The 26690-nt window shown below is 39.1% G+C and overlaps 1 protein-coding gene across 11 annotated transcripts in view; it reads left to right on the forward strand.

Moving 5' to 3' along the window:
• ATP11C (ATPase phospholipid transporting 11C) overlaps window positions 1-26690 on the forward strand; it is a 175116-nt gene that overhangs the window by 134875 nt on the left and 13551 nt on the right. For all 11 annotated transcript variants that reach the window (XM_025276801.1, XM_006058634.3, XM_025276799.2 and 8 more), the window contains 7 exons: window positions 80-182; window positions 1807-1952; window positions 6020-6079; window positions 14268-14395; window positions 19778-19913; window positions 22349-22414; window positions 24616-24719. In XM_025276801.1, coding sequence (XP_025132586.1) covers window positions 80-182; window positions 1807-1952; window positions 6020-6079; window positions 14268-14395; window positions 19778-19913; window positions 22349-22414; window positions 24616-24719 — 743 coding nt within the window. The remainder of the gene's footprint in view (window positions 1-79; window positions 183-1806; window positions 1953-6019; window positions 6080-14267; window positions 14396-19777; window positions 19914-22348; window positions 22415-24615; window positions 24720-26690) is intronic.

Consider the following 26690-nt stretch of genomic DNA (forward strand, 5'->3'; position numbering starts at 1 on the left):
TGAGGCAAATACCCCCGTGGAGTACAAGCTCACATTCTGCTTTGACCTTTTCTATACCTCTCTTGTATTTAACATTTAGATTGTAAGAATGGTGAAGAATTTAAAAGGCAGCCCAATCACACTGTCGATAGGTGATGGTGCCAATGATGTTAGCATGATCTTGGAATCCCATGTGGGCATAGGTAAGAAACATCTAATGAGATGGCAGCTGTAAGGTATCAGTATTGCTTTTAGGTAGAGTGGTCTTGTTATTCTAGAGATTGTTTTGGTTGTTCATCTTGAATTTGAATTCGGGAATGATCATTGTTAATCAAATGAAGGTTCTCATCTGACAATGGAATATGCCCATGCATAAGTCCTACCCCTGGTGGGAATGTAGCAATACCAGGCTGGAGGATATTATTTTATTAGCCAAGTAAACCAAATTTCTGAAACCTCCTGGCCGTGTGATTGATCATTTAGCTCTCATTTTTGCCAGCATGCAGGAAATTTTATTGATTTTTCACCACTGGCCAGATCGCCTGCTTATGTTGCTGCACTGTATCTTTTGAGGTCCTTAACTGCTTGGAACTCAGAAATGATAACTGGCTGGCTGATTTTCCTCATGCCGATATCTATGCATGGTCGTTTGGGCTGTAGTGGTGAATTTACATGTTGGCATGCAACAGCAGATTCTCTAGGACTTCACCATTTTGCCCCCTGTTAGGTTTCTGGGAGGCAGCAATCCTAACACCCCAGAATATTTTTGGAGAGGGAGAAATAATAGCATTATTAGTATTTTGGAAGTTATTGTAAAGCAGTTTGGATTCCCAAATTCTTTCCATTTGGAAGTAACCCTATTTACTGTGGAACTCTAGTTCGACTCATGGGCTATTGACCAGAAATGGCCTGAAACCACTTGAGCTCATGGGCTCAAGCTTGAGCGTGGGCTGCTACTCAGCCTTGCAGGACATTTGATCTTGTCTAAGATGTCCATAGTGCATTTTGTCCGCACCAAAAGGTCCTTGAAATTCTGTTGTTTAGTCGCTAAGTCGTGTCTGACTCTTTTGTGACCCTATGGACCATAGCCTGCCAGGCTACTTTGTCCATGGGATTCTCCAGGCAAGAATACTGGAGTGGGTTGCCATGCCCTCCTCCAGGGGAACTCCCCTTCCCTCCAGGGATTGAACCCGCATCTCCTGTATTGGCAGGTGGATTCTTTACCACAGAGCCGCCTGAGAAGCCCCCTTGAAATTTGGTGCTGTCCAGAACTATTTGGTGTGGACCAAGTATGCTCATGGGCATTTTGGACAAGAGCAAATTTCAAGGACCTTTGGTGTGAACCAGCTGCTTTATGGACATTTTGGACAGGACTAAGTGTTAGCTAACCACTGCTCAGAGTATCATTTGGTATGAGGACTTAACCATCTCATTACAACTCTTCAGTTTACTTTTAAACCATAAACCCCAGGTTTCTGAGTTGCTTTAGTATAACACCTAGTCTGGTGCCATGTATAATTAATCACTTACCAAGTACCTTCAAGATATTTTTCAGATTAAAATTTTTCCTCAGTATAATTTTTGCCTTACCATGATTAAAATAATGATTTCATTAATTGTTTTATGTTTTGTTATAAATAGGTAATTGCCAATTAAACAATTTTACTTTTTATTGATAAATCTCACCGATAAAAGCACTTTTTGCTTAAGAAAACAATGCTAAACTATTCAATTGAACTGTACTTGTAAGCAAGAAAAACCTGGAAGTAACAGATGAGGTGGTTACTTACTCTATACAAATACCCTATGGAGATTGTCTTATTTTAGGTATTAAAGGCAAAGAAGGTCGCCAAGCATCCAGGAATAGCGATTATGCGGTCCCAAAGTTTAAACATTTAAAGAAACTGCTGCTGGCTCATGGACATCTATATTATGTGAGAATTGCACACCTTGTCCAGTATTTCTTCTATAAGGTATGTGATAAAATATTTATAATTTATGAGAGTTTAACACAGCATTGACTTAGCTTGGTTGTAGGGTTTTTTGGTTCTTTTTTCGTATTTCTTTTAGTGTCTTAGCCCTGAAATTTGTGGTCAGTAAAACAAAGGTGGTGTGTTTAATGAATCAGAAACCAGAAATTCCTTTTAATGAAAGAGATTTGAGATGAAAAATTTTAAGTAAACTTTCTTGAAGTATAGTTTAAATACAGTACAGTGTACCCATTAAATGTTAATAGCTTGATTTTGACAAATGTTTGCATCCATGAAACTACCACCAGAATCAAATATTGACCATCTCTATCACCCCAGAAAGTTCCCTTGTGCTTTTCCAATCTTTTCCACCCTTGCACCAATGACTTATCCTATTGACATTACTATATGATATATAGTAATATAAATGATATATAAATTTAGATATAATTTATGCAACATATACGTTAGGTTTACCTGTTTTAACCATGTACCAGAACTTGATCTCCTATCCTATATTCTGTTCTGTTTATTTTTTTGAAGTTTTTTCAGTTTTCATTTTGAGATAATTTCGTACTTTTTAAAAGTTGCAAAATTAGTGAAATCTCGTATACTCTCTGCTCAGCTTTGCCCACTGTTAGCACATTAGATAACACGCAGCATAGTTACCAAGATCAATAAATTGATATTAATTAGCACATTATTAACTAGTCTATATACTGTATTGGAATTTTGCTAATGGTCCCACAGATATTTGTTTTGTGGTCCATTTCAGGCTCATGCCTGCATTTAAGGATCCTGATCTCCTTAGTCTTCTTTAACATGGGATAGTTCCTGTCTTTTTTGTCTTTATGATCTTAACATGTTTGAAGAATGCTGGCCATTGAGTTAGTTGAATGTCCCTCAATTTGGGTTTGTCTAATATTTGCCTGTTGTTATACTCAAGTTTGGGCACAATTACCACAGAAGCGCTGTTGCAACCTGCTGAGGGCATCATATCAGGAGGATGTGTTGTCAGGATGTCCCATTCATGATAATGTCAACTTGAAACATTGATTCAGATGGTGTTTTGAGGGTCTCAGGGCACCTCAGTTTTGCTTGTGTAATTTTGTTTGAAAAGAGCATTCTCCAGTAAACCAGCTACTTTATTTTGTGTTGAAATTCATTACCATCATTCACTGTTCCTCAGATTGTCACAGACTTGGCACCCGTGTCCTTTCACCATGTCCCCATCATTAACTTATTTTATTGTGATGACATGTAACAAGAGCTCTATCTCCTTAACAGATTATTAGGTGGAAGAATACAGTCCTGTTAAGTATAGCAGATCTCTAGAACTTACTAAAACTTTATACCCATTGGATATACCCATGCCTGACCATCACCTTTTTTTAAGTCTTGTCTTTTCTGGTACCACATGATATTCTAGGTGCCTCTTGTATTTTTTCCTTCCCCAGTCCTGGATTCAGACTTTTCTCCAAGGATCTCTGGTCCTTTTTTTTTTTTTTTTTTTTTTTTTTTAACAAATGGTATTTAGAAATCTAGATCTGGTGCTCGTTGTGCTCATTGTCATTGGTATCCTTATAAGCTCAATACTTGAACTCAGTTTGTATGGATACCTTTGATTAAAGGCAACACGACAAGGTTCATTCTATCTAACCTTTCCCTTTTCCATATTAGTAACTCCTTTCTTCACAAAGAGTCGTACACGACTGAGCAACTGAACTGAACTCCTTTCTTCAGCAGTGAGAAACCTGGTTCTCATTTGCATTATTTATTTATTTGCTAAATCCTCAAGTTTATACTTAAAGTAGTTCCAGAATTGCTAACTCATATATTCCTGTGAGAAACAAGCCTGACTAACTTGAGAAATATGTGTGTGCGCACTTCTGTCTTTAGCTCTTTAGCCTTAGAGTATGTAGTCAAAATACTGTTTCCAAAGTTACTTTTTTTTTTCTCCTTTTCTGCCATTTCGGTGTGGTTATGTTATTTATATAGAGTCTACGGGGCCTTGGACTCAGTAACTTAACAGCCTCACGTGGGGATGGATGGTTGTTCTCTCTTACCTCCCCCTTGAAGGGGAGCCCATGAAGCTTTGGCCATACATATCTGCCTAGCATTCTGATCCTGTTCCAGAAGCTTGTTTGCCTCTTTAAGAGTTTGGCCTGCAATTCAAGCAACTGCCACCAGATGGAAGGAACACTCTGTTAAGAAAAACAAAACAAGTATTAAGATGGCTAATGTTTACCAGTGATCAGTAAGTTACATATCCCTGTTCTCAATTTAGCGGATTATTTATGCAGAAACTCTCTGTCTTCATTAGAATCTCTGTGCCCATTTTCACCTTAGTTACTGACTTAGCATAGTTCCTTTCTTATGCTGCCTTTCGTCCCAAGATGATCTCTAATATGTTTGCCCACTCTGGCTGAGCTAAGATGCCTGCCTTCCTCTTATCTTGCCTTTGCATCTTCCAGTTGTTATTGCCCTGCAGTGACAGGTCTTCCTCCTTTCTGTTTCTCCACTCAGTTACATAATTCAGCAGGTTAATGTTTAGAAAATGCCACTTTTCAACTTGTCCTCCAGAAACTTCACTCTCCTTTGTCTAAGAATTAGTCTGGCTTTTAAGGCACCCCACCCTGTGCTACGTGATATGTTTAAAATACATATGGTCTTGCCTTGGTTCCTGCTATCACCATATCGTATTCATCTTTAACACCTAGTTCACAGTCTAACTTCTTTTTTCATTCAATCAACAAATATGCTTGAATGTGTTACCATGTGCCAAGCATTATTTCAGGCCCTTGAGAATTCATAATGGAATAAGACAGGCAAAGTCCTTATTTTCATGGAACTGTTACTCTAATGGGAGAGTCAGACCTCCCCTTCCCACAAAGCACCCCCATAATCCACACCTAGCACTGTCTCTTCCTCAGAGCACTTCTTTTATATACATAAAGTACTGTAGACCGACAGTATTTTGCATTCTGCCAGAATTGATCTATACAAATGAGTGTTGCCCTTCCAGAGAATGACCTTGGGAGCTCTGACACTCTGGTGCTGTAGGACTTACTCAAAACACGTGTAGCAGTTTTCTTTAGAAATGACCTCCACAGCCTGCAGTGTATTTACCTAAATATCCTCAGCTGTGGCAGAGGAGCCACTGGATTTTTAAAAACAGCCTCAAGTCTCCCAGAATGGGAAATTAGCTAAGTGAGAACGTGTGACAGAAGGAAAGAGATGGTTTTTTGACGTGGCTCAAAAATGGACTATTGAAGGGGCTGCCCAAAGAGAAATCCAGAGACACATGAGCAAGTGACAGCAGTGCTCAAATACAGTCAAAGCCTATATTGAAGGACAGCACTCATTTGAAAACATTAGTGCTGGTAGTTTTGCCTGAAGACGTTAATTTAATTTTAGTATTTATCCTCTCACCTGGTGGCTTTTACTGCCTTATGCATTCTCAGCTTGTATTTTTTTAATCTGTTTTTCATATTCTCCCAGTTAAGTGATAACTCACTTAGAAATGAGAGGTTTTGTTTTTTTTTGTATCACACAGTGTCATCTTCACTTGTAGTAGATGATCAATAATAATAGTTGGTTGTTTAATGAGGCAGTAACAAAGGCAATAAACCATTAGTTGATACTTGTTTGTGTCAGTATATACTATAGTAATTTCCTGACTATTTATTGGCATTAACAGACTTTAAAATATACACTTAGAGCTTTATGTCAGTCTACTTTGTGATGATTTTACAAACCCACTTGGCATTTAAGGTGCAGTACCATTAGGTGTTCATTTTATATGAGCTCATTTCTTCTCTAGAACACCAAGAGGATCTCATAAAGTAAGTGAGGTTATCTTCTGCCTGGGAAGAGCAGAAGTTGATATCAATATGAATGTAATCTATTGTTTTGAATTGTTTCCTTACAACTCAGGAGTAGAAGTTTATTGCATTGTGACATTAGAAGCATTTAGGACTGCCTATACTATTGAATACAGTTTCCTGTTTTAGTTTCAAAAAGTTGATGGAGTGAAACATATTAAACCTTTTCTTCTTTTTTTTTTACAGAACCTTTGTTTCATTTTGCCACAATTTTTGTACCAGTTCTTCTGTGGATTCTCACAGCAGGTTGGTTTCCCTAGGTATTTGTTGTAATGTAGTTTATACTTGCTGTTAATAAATCATATTTTGTGTACTGGATTGTAGATACTTAAAGAGGTATATCCAAAATAAAAGGATTTTTTTTTTCTCTTGGTTCAACAGTTGATCTTCTTGGCCTGGTTTTTGACCAATAACAAAAGTTTATGTCTTTGCTTCAGTAATGGTCTTATTGTTATTTTCTTTTGAAAGTTATTTGGTACATCCTATTAGAATTGAGATCCTTTAAAAAAATTTTTTTTTGTCAGTGTATATAATGTTTTACAATAACTTTAAATTGTTATACTATATTTATATTTCATCAAATAAAATTTTTTATCTTTACATTTTCTCAAGTTGATTTTCTAGGGAAAAAAAATTGATGTTTAAGCTAGCCAAGAGGCAGTAATTTCTGGATAAAGCCTTGGATTAGTTAAAGAATTCTATACTTGTAGCCCTCTGTAGTTTTCTGAACATTTTTTGCATACAAAATGTGCTATATGTTGACTTGATATGTAAGTGGTTGGATGAGCAGGCACGTTTGTAGGTTTCTTTTAACAGCTGAAATACATTTTGCATTGCTTCTAGTGGAAGTATAGCTGACTAAGGGAGCTATAATGCTCAATGACTCAGAAATTTTGTAGTTTACCTATGATCAATTCAGTGATTTTTACCAAGCTGAGCTTCTGGTAACATCATCACAGGTATTAGAAACTGAGTTTCTATATTTCAAGGCCTGCCCCATTCCTCGTGATAGGAAGTGATTTTTTTCCTAATTTCTTGGCAGTATTTTTAGAGAATGTATTCTTTCCAATAGGAAGTGACTGCTATCTTTCTCTTAAACTTGCCTCCTTGCTACATTGTATGCTGTCTCTTATATCAGTGCCATGTCATCAGCCCCACGGTTCCTGCTAAGCTGATCACTTTATGAATTAGTTATCTACTGGCTGTAGGATGTGCCATCAGCCTTCTTGTATTAGAAAGTAACAACATTGGTAACAATTTTTAAAATTCTGATAGTTATACTTTCCTTGAACATTCAGATTGCTATTGCTCAAAATATTTTTAATTCCTCACTTCCATGGATGATGAACGCAAGTTTTAAAAAGACACTTTGAACTTTTGAAGCAAACTGATACAGGGAAGCTGGCTTTTAAAACCATGTTGACCAAACAAAAATTGTATGAAGAAAGAAAGGAAACCCTGGGTTTTTGAAACCCTGGGCTGTCTAGGGTCTGCTTAGGTTCTCATAGGAGTTGATGTTTGCCTTCCTCAGTTGCTCAACTGGTATGTGAATTCATTTAACAAATACTTCTTGAGTGCCTACTGTGTGCCCTGTTAAGTATTGGGAATGTAACAGTGATCAAAGCTCTTACCCCATGGAGCTTGCAGTACAGTGAGTGTCTTCCTGGAGAAGGCAATGGCACCCCACTCCAGTACCCTTGCTTGGAAAATTCCATAGATGGAGGAGGAGCCTGGTAGGCTACAGCCCATGGTGCCGCAAAGAGTCAGACACGACTAAGCAACTTCACTGGTGGAATACATACAGGTTAGTCAGCCTTTTTCAGTTTAGGTCTACTTCAGGTGTTCTCTGCAACCCAGGAACTTAGATATGAGCCATGGAGAAGGTAGAAATGGCACCAGGATGCAGATTATTTAAACAAAAATCAACTCTTTGTTTAGTAAAGCTGGAATAGACTGGTCTTTTTTCTTCATGAAAAGATACCATTCATAAAAGGTTTCACAACAACCGTATTGTCAAACCTGTTGTTTGTTTTGAGGACTTTTCTGTCTCCTCTGATTATGCATCTAAAAATTATAATTATCTCTCATATACACTCAAAGTACCATAGTGGAACAAAAATAGATTGATGATCCTTTTGTTTGAATAAAATTCAAGACTAAATTACACACCAGTCAATCTATTTGTTTTTTTTTTTCCTTTCAATTTCTCATAAGCCAAAAAATGAATGGATGGTTTTCAATGAGAATGTAGTGCAGTGTGCCAACAGACTATTTGTCTCCCTTGAGAATTAACAGAAATCTAACACCTTTGGGGGGTACTTTTTAGTTCAGTAATATATTTTGCTGAACTTAAATCTTTGTGTGTGCAAAGTATCTCCATCTTCTATGTTCAGTTCAGTTTAGTTGCTCAGTTGTGTCCGACTCTTTGCAACCCCATGGACTGCAGCACGCCAGGCCTCCCTGTCCATCACCAACTCCTGGAGTTTACCCAAACTCGTGTCCATTGAGTTGGTAACGCATTGAGTTGGTAATGCCATCCAACCATCTCATCCTCTGTCGTCCCCTTCTCCGCCTGCCCTCAATCTATCCCGGCATCAGGGTCTTTTCAAATGAGTCAGTTTGTCGCATCAGGTAGCCAAAGTATTGGAGTTTCAGCCTAAACATCAGTCCTTCCAATGAACACCCAGGACTGATCTCCTTTAGGATGGACTGGTTGGATCTCCTTGCAGTACAAGGGACTCTTGAGTCTTCTCCAACACCACAGTTCAAAAGCATCAATTCTTTGGCGCTCAGCTTTCTTTACAGTCCAACTCTCACATCCATACATGACTACTGGGAAAACCATAGCCTTGACTAGAGGGACCTTTGTTGACAAAGTAATGTCTCTGCTTTTCAATATGCTGTCTAGGTTGGTCATAACTTTCCTTCCAAGGAGTAAGCATCTTTTAATTTCATGGCTGCAGTCACCAACTGCAGTGATTTTGGAAGCCCAAAAATTAAAGTCTGCCACTGTTTCCCCATCTATTTCCCATGAAGTGATGGGACCAGATGCCATGATCTTAGTGTTCTGAATGTTGAGCTTTAAGCCAACTTTTTCACTCTCCTCTTTCACTTTCAAGAGGCTCTTTAGTTCTTCTTCACTTTCTGCCATAAGGGTGGTGTCATCTGCATTCACTTTCTGCCGTAAGGGTGGTGTCATCTGCATATCTGAGGTTATCGATATTTCTCCTGGCAATCTTCATTCCAGCATGTGCTTCCTCTAGCCCAGCATTTCTCATGATGTACTCTGTATATAAGTTAAAAAAGCACGGTGACAACATACAGCCTTGACGTACTCCTTTTCCTATTTGGAACCAGTCTGTTGTTACACGTCCAGTACTAACTGTTGCTTCCTGACCTGCATACAGATTTCTCAAGAGGCAGTCAGATATTTCTATCTCTTTCAGAATTTTCCACAGTTCATTGTGATCCACATAGTCAAAGGCTTTGGCATAGTCAGTAAAGCAGAAATAGATGTTTTTTCTGGAACTCTCTTGCTTTTTCCATGATCCAGCGGATGTTGGCAGTTTCATCTCTGATTCCTCTGCCTTTTCTAAAACCAGCTTGAACATCAGGAAGTTCACCATTCACGTATTGCTGAACCCTGGCTTGGAGAATTTTGAGCATTATTTTGCTAGCGTGTGAGATGAGTACAATTGTGCAGTAGTTTGAGCATTCTTTGGCATTGCCTTTCTTTGGAATTGCAATGAAAACTGACCTTTTCCAGACCCATAGCTACTGTTGAGTTTTCCACATTTGTAGACATATTGAGTGCAGTACTTTCACAGCATCATCTTTTAGGATTTGAAAAAGCTCAACTGGAATTCTATCACCTCCACTAGCTTTGTAGTGATGCTTCCTGAGGCCCACTTGACTTCACATTCCTGGATGTCTGGCTCTAGGTGAGTGATCACACCATCATGATTATCTGGGTCGTGAAGATCTTTTTTGTGTAGTTCTTCTGTGTATTCTTGCCACCTCCTCTTAATATCTTCTGTTACGTCCATACCATTTCTGTCCTTTATTGAGCCCATCTTTGCATGAAATGTTCCCTTATATCTCTAGTTTTCTTGAAGAGATCTCTAGTCTTTCCCATTCTGTTGTTTTCCTCTATTTCTTTGCACTGATTGCTGAGGAAGACTTTCGTATCTCTCCTTGCTATTCTTTGGAACTCTGCTTTCAAATGGGTATATCTTTCCTTTTCTCCTTTGCTTTTGGCTTCTCTTCTTTTCACAGCTGCTTGTAAGACCTCTTCAGACAGCCATTTTGCTTTTTTGCATTTATTTTTCTTGAAAATGGTCTTCCTCCCTGTCTCCTGTGCAGTGTCACGAACCTCCATCCATAGTTAATTAGGTATTCTGTCTATCAGATCTAATCCCTGAAATCTATTTCTCACTTCCACTGTATAATCATAAGTGATTCGATTTAGGTCATACCTGCATGGTCTAGTGGTTTTCCCCACTTTCTTCAGTTTAAGTCTGAATTTGGCATTAAGGAGTTCATGATCTGAGCCAGTCAGCTCCCGCCTTGTTTATGCTGACTGTATAGAGCTCCATCTTTGGCTGCAAAGAATATCATCAATCTGATTTCGGTGTTGACCATCTGGTGATGTCCATGTAGAGTCTTCTCTTGTGTTGTTGGAAGAGGGTGTTTGCTATGACCAGTGCCTTCTCTTGGCAAAACTCTATTAGTCTTTGCCCTGCTTCATTCTGTACTCCAAGGCCAAATTTACCTGTTACTCCAGGTGTTTCCTTACTCCCTACTTTTGCATTCCAGTCCCCTATAATGAAAAGGACATCTTTTTGGGGTGTTAGTTCTAACAGGTCTTATAGGTCTTCATAGAGCCATTCAACTTCAGCTTCTTCAGCATGATTGGTTGGGCATAGACTTGGATTACCATGGTATTGAATGGTTTGCCTTGGAAACGAACAGGGATCATTCTGTCGTTTTTGAGATTGCATCCAAGTACTGCATTTTGGACTCTTTTGTTGTCCATAATGGCTACTCCATGTCTTCTAAGGGATTCCTGCCCACAGTAGTAGATATAATGGTCATCTGAGTTAAATTCACCCATTCCAGTCCGTTGGTTTGCTGATTCCTAAAATGTCAACGTTCACTCTTGCCACCTCCTGTTTGACCACTTCCAATCTGCCTTGATTCGTGGACTTAACATTCCGGGTCCCTATACAATATTGTTCTTTACAGCATCGGACCTTGCTTCTATCACCAGTCACATCCACAACTGGGTATTGGTTTTGCTTTGGCTCCGTCCATCCATTCTTTCTGGAGTTACTTCTCCACTGATCTCCAGTAGCATATTGGGCACCTACCGACCTGGGGAGTTCCTCTTTTAGTGTCCTATCTTTTTGCCTTTTCATACTGTTCATGGGGTTCTCAAGGCAAGAATAGTGAAGTGGTTCACCATTCCCTTCTCCAGTGGACCACATTTTGTCTCCGTCTTATATGTATTATGTGTTCTTAAGCTCATTGAAAAGGTTGCATACATTATCTCTTGCTTTGTGTCTGCTGCAGGCGAGAAGTGTGGTCCCCTCCTCTAGGCTCTCCCAGCTCGCTATACAGTCACCACGCTGCCTCCCCCTCTACACTTGATCTTAGCTGAAAGGCCAAGAAGCAATTGCCTCCCCCTCTAGAATTCGAACTCCTTGCATACAGGGCATGAATCTTCTCTGTTCTCAGTATTTCACACTTGGTAAACACTCAGTAAATTTTTTTTTTCCCAGCATATGTTTTTGAGGTCAACTAATGAATGAACTGATGCTCTATTCAAGTCATTACCAATCTTTTTGAATCAACGTCCACTATGATAGATATTGTATCTTTAGTAGACGTTGATTGAGAAATGTATAATTCTGTTAATTTGTGTCACATTTAAATTTAAATGCATTTTATTAATCAGAAACATTTTGTATGTGTAAAAGATACATGTGAATATGGGATATTGTGTATTCAGGTCATAGGTAATAGTTATATTACAACATGTAGCACTGTGTAGAAATTACTGAACTCAGTAAATATTTTCATCAAAATATTTTCATCAAAACAAGGTTCATTATAAACACCTTAATATTTTTTCAGTAAAGGAATATTTATAATGTCAGATCAGTCCTATACAAATACGTTATAGCTTCCAATGTCTAGTCATTCATTCATCCAGATTTTGTTGAATGCTTCCTGCAAGCTAAGTTCTGTTCTAGGAATTCAAGATTGTCAAAGCCAAGAGAACACTTGCAGTTCATCAAGCTAGGTTTATTAGTCAATGCAACAGAAAGAATGTACACCATGAGGAACAATGGAGCCTCTTAGAAAGAGAGTGTTAGAAAAGTCTAGTAAGATTTGGGCTTGAGTTAGGTGATTTGGGGAAGGTTTTAAGAAATAGTAGGGCCTTGCTGGCTGCTGTTAGCAAATGGGATTAATTTTATGACTGGCCATGTTAGTAAATCTTGTCCAGGAAGCTAACATGTCATTGGTCAAGAAGTAGTAGTCACCTGGATTAGCCAGAACATAGATGTTGGTCATTATTGTGATCTGGACAATGTTTTGTGTCTGTGTTCAGAAGTGGTTATGGAGTGGTCAAGTGTTTTTGTCTCCATCCATCACAATCACAGTGGCCTTGTTTGATGTTGCTGTTTTGTGAAATTGTTTGTGTTCTACAGAGCACCAGTGCCTAGCTGTGAGTGCCAGGCCAACTCTTGGGTGTCATGGGCTGCTTTGCTTTTTCATAAGCTACAGCTATCAATAAAACAAGTAAAAATCCCTGCCCACACAGAGCTTAAATTCTAGTGTGAAAAGAGATACAGTAAACATAATAAATTTATCATGTAAATTAAAAGGTGATTAGTACTATAAGACGGGAAAAACAGGGTGGAGGAAATGTGTTCAAGAGAGAGGACGTGGCAAGTTAAATCAAGATTGGTCTGACTAAGAAGGTGACAGACAGGTAAAGAGAAGCCAGATCAAGGGGGACTTTACAGCCCCACCATTGTAGAAACTTCTTTACTTTTAGAGATAAAGGAATCCACTGGAGAGTTTGAACAAAACAGTGATTTGATTTCACTTATTTTCTAGTATAGCTGCTCAGGTAGTTTTGTTGAGAATAGGCTACGGGTCAAAGGGAGAAGAAGCAGGGAGAACAACTAAAGGCTTGCATGATGGTCAGAGTGGAAGGGCTAAGTAGTAATGTGGTTCTGAATGTATTTAAAAGTGGAGCCAGTAAACACTTCTTCATAGATTGGATAGGGATTGTGAAAAAGAGAAGAGTCAAGGATAAATACAAGATTTCAGTTCTGGTTGATCAAAAAAATTTAGTTGCCCTTTCCAGAGATGAGGAAGACTTCAAGAGAAGCATATTTCAGGTGAGACAAGTCAGGACAGTTCTGGACATAAATTTGAAAGTTACTAGACACTTAGGAGGAGGTATTGAGTGGGCTGTTGGTCATATGGAACAGGTCTGGGCTACATACAGGAATTTTCAGTGAATGGGTTGTATTAAAACCACAGGACTGTATGAGATCAGCTAGAGAGCGAGTATAAAGTTCCACACATGGAGTGCTGGAACACGCCAACACAGAGGGCTCAGGAAGAAGAGGAGCCTGAGAAGGAATGGCTAATGAGGTAGAAAGAAAATCACTCAATTCAAAAAAAATGTCTTGAGCAAGTAAGCAGTACCGGGCACCAAGGTATATACTAGGGTTGCAAACATTGTGGGGCCACTTACTGAAGTAGGGAACATGGGAGGAAGCGGATTTAAAGGGAATGAGTTTGCTTTTAGACATTGTGAATTGCAGGTTGTCCTATGGGACAACCAGCAGGAAGTTTAGTCTGGAGCCTATGGAATTCAGGGCAAGAAAGAGTCATGACCATATGAATATGTTTAGCTTTGATTTTTGTGAATATATTTATTTAATCCTTAGTAAATGGCCACATTCGTATCATAAATACAGTCCGGAGAGGGTCATAGTGGTATTTAAAAGCATGTAAAATGTTAAGCCAAAAAACTGTGACACAGGCTGGCCACTGCTTGTATTTAGTTTTCCTAAGGAGTTCCTCTTTTATACTTAATTGGTCTTCATTCACTGAAAATTTTTGAAAAGTTCTTGGTTAGTATCTGTTAGAAATAGAGTTTATAGCATGTAAACATTCTGAATAAGAGCCTGTTTTTAAAGGGAGAGTATATTAATATGATGTATTACAATATGTTAGTTTCTTTTCTATACTCATCAGAGTGACCTTATTTACAAAACCTTTTTGTGCTGTCACACAAAGTATGAAAGGAAACTGTCTTGTTTTAGCTTGTGATTTTTCCTGACAGTTTAATATCCTCTGGCAGATGATTGTTCCAGTACATTTATTTCTCTTTTGTGGTTTGTCATTATAGCCACTGTATGATGCTGCTTACCTTACAATGTACAATATCTGCTTCACATCCTTGCCCATCCTGGCCTACAGTCTACTGGAACAGCACATCAATATTGACACATTGACCTCAGATCCCCGATTGTACATGTAAGTTGAACATACGTAAGGTAAAATCCCCTCAGACATTCGAAGTTGTGGGTTTCATTTTATCTGCAGGTCAGAAGGACACAGAACTTCCCTCCTGGTTTGATTACATGGTTCTGTTCTGAATTTTTAGCTACTTAAACTAAACCATCCAGCTGGAAAATGACTTGTCCTAGGTATATGTCTTATACTTGGATGGGTGAAATTATTTAGTTCAGAATCAGTAGTTCCTAAAACTTTGCCTACATTGTCATAGAGTTCTAGAGTCTTAGATGAAGACAGACTAGTTTTAACTACCTGCCATCTCCTCACCTGCTGCCTGATGTGAAGAGCTGACTCATCGGAAAAGACCCTGATGCTGGGAAAGATTGAGGGCAGGAGGAGAAGGGGAGGACAGAGGAGGAGATGTTTGGATGGCATCACCGACTCAATGGACATAAGTTTGGGCAAACTCTGGGAGATAGTGAAGGACAGGGAAGCATGCTGCAGTCCATGCAGTCACAGAGTTAGACACGACTTAGCAACTGAACAACACCCTCACCCAAAAAAGGGCCACCCAAAGATATAATAGATTGAACTGACGATGTTATGTTAGGCTTTCTTTTGTAAACTGCCCCTGAAACATAGCCTCCCTGCCTTGTTAGCCCCCATTCTAAAATGGCATTGTTGAAGAAAATAATTAACTCATCAAGCCTTTATATTCATGTTGTGTTAGTTGGAAATAGTTGTTTTTCTCTTGGATGGGTACTTGGCACTAGCCCCAGTTGCTTAACCTTTGATTAAATTGGATTTTTGTAAGTGAAGCCTACAGCTAAGGATAAAGATGTTAATTTACTGCAGATTGTAAGCATTATTGAATAGTGGGGAGCAACTGCAATAGAGTGAGTTGAGTAAGGTTAATTTGTGCAAAGTGAAGGTATATGACTCATAAAACTCACAATTAGGAATTGTTAGACTTAACCAGAGTTATAAATTTGTTCTCATTTTAAAGATATTATGAAAAATTTAAAACATGCACAGAAGTAGCAACAATACTATTGTATTCACTATGTAGTGAACTTCCCTGTCTTCACCACTCCGCTTGAATATCAACTCACGGCCAATCCTACTTCATTAATAACCTTGTCTTCTCTATCAAGGACTTATTTTAAAGCAAATATCAATCATTATATAAAATAGTTATTTCAGTACACTACCATACCTAAAAATTTAACAAGTCCATTATATTGTCAAATATCCAGTCAATGCTCAGGTTTTTTCCAGTTGACTCATGTCTTATAGCATGCTTATTTGAAACTGTATATAAGGCCCATATACTGCAGTTGGTTAATAGGCTTCTGAGACTCTCTTAATCTGTAGGTTATTATGACAATTTATTTGTTAACAAAACCTGATCATTTACCTTGTAGAGTTTCCCCCAATCTGGTATTTGCTGATTGCTTCCTCATGGTGTTACTGTGTTCCGCTCTAGTATTTCTTGGAAAGGGTATAGTTTGATCAACAGAAGAATCATAGCACCCTTGGTATAAATCTTCCAGAGCATGAGCTCTCATACCCTCTTGTTTAAATAAATGAAGACTCAAGGCCCAGAAATGACTTGCCTAAGGATAGAGGGTATAATGAGAGGCCAGGGCAAGATCCAATTTCCCTCCTCCTGATGACCAGACCTGTGCTCTTTTCCACAAGCTGGTGGTTTTCAAATCTTGAGCAGCAGTGTTCTATCTTCAGACAACAACTAAAGTGAAGACCAGTAGTGCAGTGACTCTGGTGAAAGAGGGATTTGGGTGGCAGGGAGCCGAATGCCTCTTGTTCAGTGCCACCAAGAGCTGTAACCTTGCCTATGCCCTAATCTCAGCTCTGCCCTTGCTGAAGTCACCTGACTGAGATGGGCCTTAGTTTCCTCTTCAGTAACAACAGATCTAATCACAGTGTTTGGGGGAGGATTAAATGAGTGACTACATGGAAAAACTTACAGTGGTGCCTGCATGCATGCTCAGTCTCTCAGTCATGTCCGACTCTTTGTGACCCCATGGACTCTAATCCACCAGGCACCTGTGTCCATGGGATTTCCCAGGCAAGAATACTGTAGTGGATTGCCATGCCCTCCTCCGGGGGATCTTCCTGACCCAGGGATTAAACCCAAGTCTACTGCATTGCAGGCAGATTTATTACCACTGAGCCACCGGGGAAGCCCACAGCGGTGCACATAGTAAATTTCAGTGTGCTTAGTCGCTCAGTCCTGTCCTACTTTTTGCGACCCCATGGACTATAGCCCACCAGGCTCCTATATCCATGAGTATTCTTCAGGCAAGAATACTGGAGTGGGTTGCCATGCCAAAATTTTCAATAGATGGGAGCTATATAATCTTACTGTGCTATTAATAACACCCTTCTCCACATAACTTCAGGGCTATGCTGAGCACTTTTGCACATTAAGAATGTTGAAAACTTGAAGCAACCTATTGAGTACAAATTCTTGTAAGGGTTTCTATGAAGTTTTAGTAACGACACACGGGTGTAGCTCATGATTTTTTAATTATTCTTTTATTTATTATTTATGGCTGTGCTAGGTGTTCGTTGGTGCATGTGGGACTTTCAGTAGTTGTGGCAAGCAGCGGCTACTCTCTAGTTGTGATATGCATGGGCTTCTCATTGAGGTGGCTTCTCTTAGGGAGCACAGGCTCAATAGTTGTGGCTCATGAGCTTGGTTGCTCCTGGATCTTCCTGGATCAGGGATTGAACCCATGTCTACTGCATTGGCCAGTGGATTCTTTACCACTGAGCCACCAGGGAAGCCTCGTCATGAATTTTTAAACAATTTTGCATAGAGGGTATAGTTTCCACATCTGATGGAGAGATGAAAGCCAGGGCATACCTATCACATAGCCCAAAAGGCGGTTTCCTGCCTGCCTGCCCTGACAAGACGCTGCTCTCAGCCTGTCACTGTGTTGGAGATTGCTCCATTGCTCTGAGTGTTCCTTTGTAAACAGGAAACTCCAGTCTTCATATGTGGCTTTCTCCACATTTATACCACTTAATGTGACGTGTGGCCTTATGTAACATATTATAGATGTCACCTTCATGGTCTTAGTGATGCAGGCGTTTACCAAAAGTTTTGATGTGAAATGTGACATAACTGGATCTTTTCGTATTTTTTGAGAGAAATTTGAAAAGTAAACTGTAGTACTTGTTTCGAGGGTAGAGGCATAGTCTTCTACCACTTTAAAAGGCAAAAGAAAGGTCTTGGTATACCTGCTGCCTCCGATTATATGGAAATGCTCAGGCCTGTGCTGCTGGTCAGCACCCCTCATCTTCATTCCCTCCTGTTCCTTTCACATTAGCTACCACATTCTAAGTTACAGCAGGTCCGTCATTCACCTGAGTTCAGCTGGAAAACCTCAGCTATAACCCAACACACCATGACGCTACTTCCTTTCTTCCCACAATGCGTGATGTAAATCCAGTGACTGGCTGGAAAGAGAGGAACCACTTCTTGCCTCAACCGCACTCAGTGACTCTCAAAACCCTCATTGGCTGGCATTTGCTGGGTGCTCCTTTCAAGGCTCTTTAAGAGAATTGCCTTCCCAGTGGCTCCCAGTTGCCTTGGGAATGTGACTTACTGGCTGTGGGTAGAGCTCATTTCTGGAAAGCAGTTACCTGTTTCCTCCTGCAGCTTTCTAGGGCAAATAGCAGCGTATAGCTTTATGCATCCCCACCATTGCTGTGGAGAAGGAAATGGCAACCCACTCTAGTAATCTTGCCTGGAGAATCCCATGGACAGAGGAGCCTGGTGGACTGCTGTCCATAGGGTCGCACAGAATCGGACATGACTGAAGCAACTTAGCATGCATGTATGTATTGGAGAAGGAAATGGCAACCCACTCCAGTATTCTTGCCTGGAGAATCCCAGGGACAGAGGAGCCTGGTGGGCTGCCATCTGTAGGGTCGCACAGAGTAGGACACGACTGAAGTGACTTAGCAGCAGCAGCTCCATTGCTGATTTCTGTGTGCACTTGGACATCTTAGTAGGTAAAATTTGCTTAATTGCTGTTTTTCAGGAAAGCCCATAGCACTCCATACCAACAGAACAGGGATCAGTTGCACTTACATTACAAAGGTCTTTCTTATTCATTACAGCTCAATGACAGTCTTCATAATATTGGCAACAGGTGCTCTATTTGAGTGATTTTTTGATACATGTTAAGAGGAATTTGAAATAGAACTAAAGAATTCCATGCACAGACCTATCTTATTTCTGTAGCTCTGTCCCATTAGAATCGGTAGCCTTATTCGACATCCTGACTTGTACCCAGAACACTCTTATTTTTGATGGATGTTAAACTTTGGATCTGTCCACCCGCCATTTATCAAAGCCTGGCTGTACAGCTTCAGACATGTTATTTGACTCATTTTAAAAATATAAAGGGCACCAAAGACCTAAAAAAGGTTAAATTCCCAGGAAGAGATCTTGATTAAAAGAAGTATTTTTATAATTATAGTTACAAAGTCATGGTAGCTTGTTTGGTTGAGAGCATGTGATTTAAAGTCAGCTCTGGCATATAGCTGTACTAGTGGTTCCCAAACTTTACTGCACATTAGAATTACCTGGGGAGTTGTACTTTTTTTTAAATTTGACTGTGCTCAATCTTAGTTGTGGCAAGTGGGATTGAAGATCTATGTTGTGGCAAGAGAACTCTTGAGTTGCAGTGTGTAGTATATTTAGTTGCAGCATGTGGAATCTAGTTCCCTGCCCAGGGATGGAACCTGGGTCAGCTGCATTGAGAGCACAGAGTTTTAGCCACTGGACCACCAGGGAACTCCTACCTGGGAAGTTTTAAAATTGTCCTGGTTAGCCAGGTTATACCTCATGCCAGTTAAATCAGAATGAGAGTGGGAGCCAAACATCAATGTCTTTAAAGATCCCCTTGTGATTCCAGTGTGGATCAGAGTTTGGAAACAGTTATGATACACCTTTTTGAGGCTCATTATTTGAAAATGGTAGTGATAAGAATACCTATCTCGTGGTTTTTGTGTGTACACAAATGGACTATATAAAACTCTTAACCCATTTTTATAAGCGTATAATAAGTACTCAATAAATGAGCTGATTATTATTATTGATGATATTAATATTATCAGTGATCAGAATCGTAACTTAGAAGCACTATAACAACTTACTCCAACACCTCAGACAGTAGGTGATTACACAAAGACAAACCTGTGTCTCCGTTTGATTTTTTAATGAAAGCCTACCAATCCCTCACGAGGAACTTTCATTCTATAAACAGGGTCAAACCCCATGCGCACCTTCAGCGTTTCACTGTATCTTTAAATAAACAGCCTACAGAGATTCGTTAACTTGTGTTTTTTCCCATTTCTCAATAGGAAAATATCTGGAAACGCCATGCTACAGTTGGGCCCATTCCTATACTGGACATTTCTGGCTGCATTTGAAGGAACAGTGTTTTTCTTTGGGACTTACTTTCTTTTTCAGACTACATCCTTAGACGAAAATGGAAAGGTAAAAAAAAATTACGTGTTTTGCTGTTATAAGCATGGTTTAATTTTTTTCCATAGGCATTGGGTCTATCATACACATACTATAGCTGTAATCATTTTGCAAATTATTTCTTAAAGGTATAGTATTTAGTTCTCACAGCATCCTTAGAACAATTGAAATGTCAAAGTAAAAAATCACTTCCTGCATGCACACCTAACTAGAAAGCTTATGTGCAAACCTCTGGAAGCTTAACTTGGCTGTAATTTTTACTAGATGAACAGAATTCTTGGGACTTTAGACTTTGAATCTGTACACTTTGATGTGAGCCAGGGTTTTGCTGTTTTAAAAGCCAAGTCTGTCCCCACTCAGTTCTTAGTCTGTGCTTAGAGTGCAAGGAGGTAGCTGCCATATGTTTGTAGTATTTGCCCAATAATTAGGGAATTCCCTTCTCTTCCTGCTTCCTTTCCACATGGGTGCATAGTGTTTTCCAGAAAGGCTACACTGATCCTGCCAGTGTCTTCCCAGCAAGCGACTCCGTAGGTCAGCACCTGCATTGGGGTGACTTTGCCCTGGCTGTGCTCTAGGAGAGAATTGCTGATGGGGTGAGGTCTTTGGCAGCCACACAGTGGAAAATCGAACCCACCTTGCATGCTGCTTCCACTAGGTTCTTTGCTATTTCTCAGCTTCCTCTTTTATGGTCATTCATAGTTTATAATCATGTGAAGCAAAGCTAAGTTTCAAAAAGACTTTACTGAGTACAATGACTATGTCTAGAACCATGCAATCACCATCTACTACAGAAGTGATAGGCTCAGTGAATTTGAATGATATACTGAAATTAGGTACTACAGTTAAAACCTCTCTAATTTGGACTAACAGAAATCAGTTCAATCACTGAGTAAGTGTTGATGAAATATAGATTTAGTACTTTAGTGTAGGTACATATAGCATTTGCCAGGGAGAGTTCCCTAGTGAATCTGTGTGCATCCTCAGGCCAATCACTTCAGTTTTCAAAGTCACCTTTGCCCAGTGGTAAGCAGAAGAAATTAGATTGTATGATTTCTCAGATCCCTTCAGCTTTATGACTTGATTCTGTAACTTTACCTTTTTATTTTATGTTTATTTGGTACATAAATTATAGACAGCTGACTATACTCTCCCACAATTCTGTTGATATGGTTCATTTGCTCAGCAAACTCTACTGGTGGTGCATGGGGAGCCTCAACCCACCCTATGTTTAATTCATCTCTCATTTTGAGTTCATGAAGTCCAAATGAATTAGACGTTATTGTATGTTTGCTAAAATTGTAATAAGAACTACTATCAGAAGTTAAACATAACACCATGTATGATTTGATCAAATCCTTTTTTTTTGCTATTAACCTTAATTTTTTGTTTTTATTTTTTAAAAACCTTTTACATTTCATTTTCTGTTTTAATGTTATGCATTCAGATCTTGACAGCATTTGGTAAGCATATGTGCCATTCATTGCCATCGTTCGGATTTATACATGGTATCTGCTTTTCTTTGATGTGCTCATACTAACAGCTGTAATATTTATAGCCACAAAATTATTTTGGTTTTTTATTAAGATATAACTGACATGTAACATATGCCTCAGTTGTATAGTATAATGATTTGATATTTGTATGTACTGATTGATCACCACAGTAAGTCTAGTTACCCTGTCACCATATCACCATATACTCTATTTTTAAAATGTAAGTTCATTTGTCTGCAAATTAGTCCTTGTTTGAGATCTTTAGAGGTATATTGGGCTTCCCTGATAGCTCAGTTGGTAAATAATCCGCCTGCAATGCAGGAGACCCTGGTTCGATTCCTGGGTCAGGAAGATCTGCTGGAGCAGCGATAGGCTACCCAGTCCAGTATTCTTGGGCTTCCCTGGTGGCTCAGCTGGAAAAGAATCCACCTGCAATGCTGGAGACCTGGGTTCGATCCCTGGGTTGGGAAGATCCCCTGGAGAAGGGAAAGGCTACCCAGTCCAGTGTTGTGGCCTAGAGAATTCCATGGACTGTATAGTCCATGGGGTCGCAGAGTCAGACATGACTTAGTGACTTTAACTTTCAGAGCAATTTGACAGGAAAAGCCCATATCAAACTCTGTAAAGACAGGAGACATCCAAATGAGTTGTCTTATGAACGTTACTGGTAGTGGAACAGAATTTTTCCTGCCTGTATCATGCTAGTCTGTTCTTTGTTTTATGCTACATGGATTCATGAAATAAACCCTAGCAACCACACATGTGGTGTACCTCTTCAAGAAAATTTAGGCTCACAGTAAAAGCCAACATATTGGCCTGATCTTTTGAGCAGATATTTCCCTAAACAATTTATACAAAAATCCTTGTCAGTTACACACAAGATTAAACTGGCTGTTTATTGTTTTAAGCAGGCTTGTGTATTCATGGTACATGTAATTGTTGAATGTTTTTCAGGTATATGGAAATTGGACATTTGGAACCATTATTTTTACAGTCTTGGTATTCACCGTAACTCTGAAGGTTAGATTTTTATTATGTTTAACACCATATTTTTTTTAATACTTTCTGGTCTTATACTAATATATCTTAATTTTTACTGTGAGCTGTTATTCAAGTCTGAATGCTTATTAAAATTATGTGTGGTATTAGAGATTTCGACATTTGTATACTATTTGTGATCCATTTTTTTCCAGTATATTTTCTATCCTCTTTTTTTTTTAATTTATATTGGAAATCTCTTCCTTTGTTCCTGCTGTTTTTGAGATGTTATGAGAAGTGGTATATAAATGGACTGTGAGTGTGTGTGTTTCCATGTTAAATACTTGAATATTTTTTAAAGTTATATATCTGTTTAAGAAGGCCAGTCCTTAAAGGAATTTGGATACTTAAGACAGTTGAAAATAAGTGTCTGTGAGCAAAATATGTGTGCCAAAGAGCTTGGTAGTGATGATATTTCATATAATGTGTTCATCACTGAAATTTACCCATATTAGTGATGAAATGCATAAGAATATATGGCAGATAACATTCAAGGAAAGCAGTTTTGGCAAAATCGTTGTCATTAACATGCAGCCGTGTAATAATGCTGTATGTTGAATACTGCCCTTAAGACTCATGAGTTGGGCCACCGTTACAGTTGAAGGTATAATCGAATTATTTTGATCATTCCAGTAATAAACACCTCACATGGAGTCCAAGAATGAGTACCTTTAAATGAATTTCATTCTGCCCATTGATCAGAACTAGATTCAGAAGTATAATTGACAAAGGGCCTCTAACCATTTCCCCTCTGCATTTTTATACATGATCCATTTGTCGTACTGAATAGAACTAACATGTTTGCATTCTTCATGTACTATTTCAGTGATATTTTAGGCTTGCTAGAAAATGTTACAATTCAACTCGGTTTAGCCACTTACTAGCTGGGTGTCCTTGGGCAAGTGACCTTGTTTCTCAGCATTTCTATTTCCTCTTCTATGAAATAGAAATAAAAGGACCACCTACCTCCCCTGGGATTTTTTATGAGAAGTCAATTAGTGAATATGTATAAAGCAGTTAAAGTAGTGTCTGGCACATAGAACGAGATTGGTACAATAGATGCTAATTATTATTATTTACTGTTATATTTCATAGGATCATGACTTAAAAGGGGATTCTCTCCACCCTTTTTTACCCCTGGCCTTGTATATGGCCCCAGGGCCTTCAAGCACCCTTCATAGTTAAAGTTGGCCTTACTGCAACATTTTTCATCTGTCTCTGAAAAGCCATCCAGTCCATCTTCTTTGCATGAGTATTACTGTGACATGTTTCCTAGCAGCTTGGTGGGGGGTGGGGTGGAGGGGATTCAAGACTGGGCTGCATTCACAATGTTATCAATATCCTGTTTATGAATGAGAGACTATTAACAGAGAGCTGAGGAGCAGGGTGTCAGAACAGCAAGTAACAAAACAGACACCACCTCCTCTTCAAGAATGAAATGCCCTGGATAGTAAGCATTGTGGCCCAGAAATTTTAAGAAAGCAGAGTGGACCATACTTTTTATTTTTAGATTGCATGTGAAAATCCCAGGTGCCACAGTCAGAAAAAACAATCAGTCCTGGAGGAAACATGAAAGGATTAAAATCTCAGGCAGCTGAAAAAGTTATTGATTCAATGGAGTAGCTGTGGGGTTTGCAATTGAAAGGCATGTTACATAGACCCGCAATCTGTGGTTCCATGATGCCTGATATGTACAGCTAGTTGCCTTTGCATTTAGTAACCTCCCTTATGTTGTGTTTGAGGTCTCATGACTCCTTTGTGTAGTTGGTCTTTTCTTCCTAGCTACTCTTTCCCTCTTCTCCTGATCCTCGGTATACCTGCCTCTATCAGCTAGGCCTTCTCTTTTTGCCATCAGCTTCCTGACCACCACCACTTAAGGACATGGGGGCTCCAGTGTCCGGGATCTTACCATGACTTCATTCCTTGTCCTTCCTTCAGTAGTGAGGCATCTGCAGTGGGTACTTCCTTGTCCATACCTCCATGCCTGTACTCTGGCATCTAAATATGTTGGGGCAAAGCTCTTTGGGAAGTCTGGGTTCTGTTCTTCTAGTGCCGTTCGGCTTTGGTTGCCTGGCCAAGCTGGATCCTCCCACAGATATCATGTATGAGTTATTGAATGCCACCAGACACTGCCTGGTGTGGTGTGTACACATCATGAAATTTCCTGTGTTGTATCTTTTCAGCTCGCCTTGGATACTCGTTTCTGGACATGGATCAACCACCTTGTGATTTGGGGTTCTTTAGCATTTTATGTATTTTTCTCATTCTTCTGGGGAGGAATTATATGGTAAGCAACTAAACATATGGGAGTGATATGTAAATATTAAGAATATGTATATTATATGTGCCAACATTAATTATACTTTTAAAGTTTTGATAAGATGGCAAGTCTTCAATATTAATGGACTGGAAGTTACTTCTAGCCAGTAATGCTGCTAATTTTAGGTGAGATTTTAAATGTAAGTTTATAGACTGCACAAATTACTCAAAAGACTTTTTGACCTTCTGGTAGCCCTTGTGCAAATCTTTCAGCTTGAAGGTATATAAACATCTCTCTGTAAAGTGAAACTAATTTCTAGCATGGCCTCTCCTATATGATTTCCAGTGGAAATACTCATCCTATGAAATTTCTGCACAATGTAGTGGCCAGTAGATACAGCCTTATCCATGTGGACCCTGTTCTCCCTTTATGGTATATCACTCTCATTCTTGCTACTGCAGATGTGCTCAAGGTACAGAATAGATATCACTGAATACTCAGAGGGTGGTTATATCTTGAAATCACCATCCCATTGTTTTGGGGAAGGTAAAGGTGGACTCTGCAGCTTGGATTTAAAGTTCATTCCATTCATCTTGGTTCAGTAGATGTTTATTGAGAATCCATTTTGCATGAGGCACTCTATGGGATACAGCAATGAATAGACTATACCCCTGCCTCAAGAAGACGAGAGTCCAGTGAGTGCACATAAGCTGTGATTGGGAGAGTCATTAGAAATTAAAATCAGAGTTTCATCTCCTTTCCTTACTGCCAGAGGCCTATATTTTATTTTTAAATATCACAGTTGTTTTCATTCATTGGTGATTTCCCCTGACAAGGAAACCAACAGCAGAGAACAGGGCTAAAGCAATCCATTGGTTGAAATTCCAGGCATACATATTTTCACTAGTTTGAGCAAAATTGTACATACAAAACATTCCACATTATCACAGAGGACCATGTTTATGTCCCTTGAGACTTAATTAGAATAAACTCATACTGTTTTGGAAAGCTTTTTAAAATAAAAGCCTCAAATAATAAAAATATGGAAAACTGAATCACTTGCAGAAGTAGCAACTCCAGAAAGTATACTTACAGCATTTATTTGACACATTTATTTGAAGCAGTGACACTGAAGGAAGTCTCTATTTTTTTAATAATATACAAATGCATCAAAGTTGATTAACCAAATGTGATATACAATAGTAAGATCTACCCACAGGACCATAATTCTGTCTAGGAATCTGTGTAGTCAGCATCTGAGCTAATTGTGCAAAATTTCCTCAAGAATGAAATGTTTCTAGCAAACTGAACCAGTTTCTCACTCTCTCCAGACTGTTCCTTATTGATTAAAACAAATCGTTGACACGTTTTAACATATTGTCATACCTGTTTCTATTGATTAGAGATGCTGACTAAAAATGAAATGTGAATAAATCTTTGTTTTACTTTCTTGCCTCTAGTGCTGTCCTTAAGTAGACCTGTCTGAGTTGAGCTACTCCATGAATATAAAATTTATATTAATCATAAATCAACCAGCAAAATGTGACTAGAAATTGTAAAACTTCAGCTGAACGCTGATTACAGCTAGTCTCCGGACATGCTCAACCCTGAGACATGATGACTCACCTCTCTTCAGGGACAGGCAGTGAGAATGATTTCTGAGCTCCAAAACCCTTCTAAAAATAATATCTTTTGTTTTTTACTGCTCCCTTGCAAGACTCCATAGATGCTGTCAAAATCAGAAAGAAAACTGTGGAGCTTTTAGAAACAGAGTATTATGAGCACTATGCAAAGGAATACCCAGTAACTAGCAGTCAGAATTGTCTGCTGGATGCTTACTGTGTCTTAGCTGCCTGGAACGTTTGTCAGGGTGCTCTTCTGCATTAGAGTGGGACTTGAGCTCTGTGGAAATCTTTTCTCTATGGTAGGAGCCCTAGAAAACTCTTAAGTTTCTCCACCTTACTATTCTCGCAATCTAGTGCTCTGTGAAAGTCATTC

This window comes from Bubalus bubalis, chromosome X (genome assembly GCF_019923935.1).
Source record: "Bubalus bubalis isolate 160015118507 breed Murrah chromosome X, NDDB_SH_1, whole genome shotgun sequence".
In the NCBI taxonomy this organism is placed as follows: domain Eukaryota; kingdom Metazoa; phylum Chordata; class Mammalia; order Artiodactyla; family Bovidae; genus Bubalus; species Bubalus bubalis.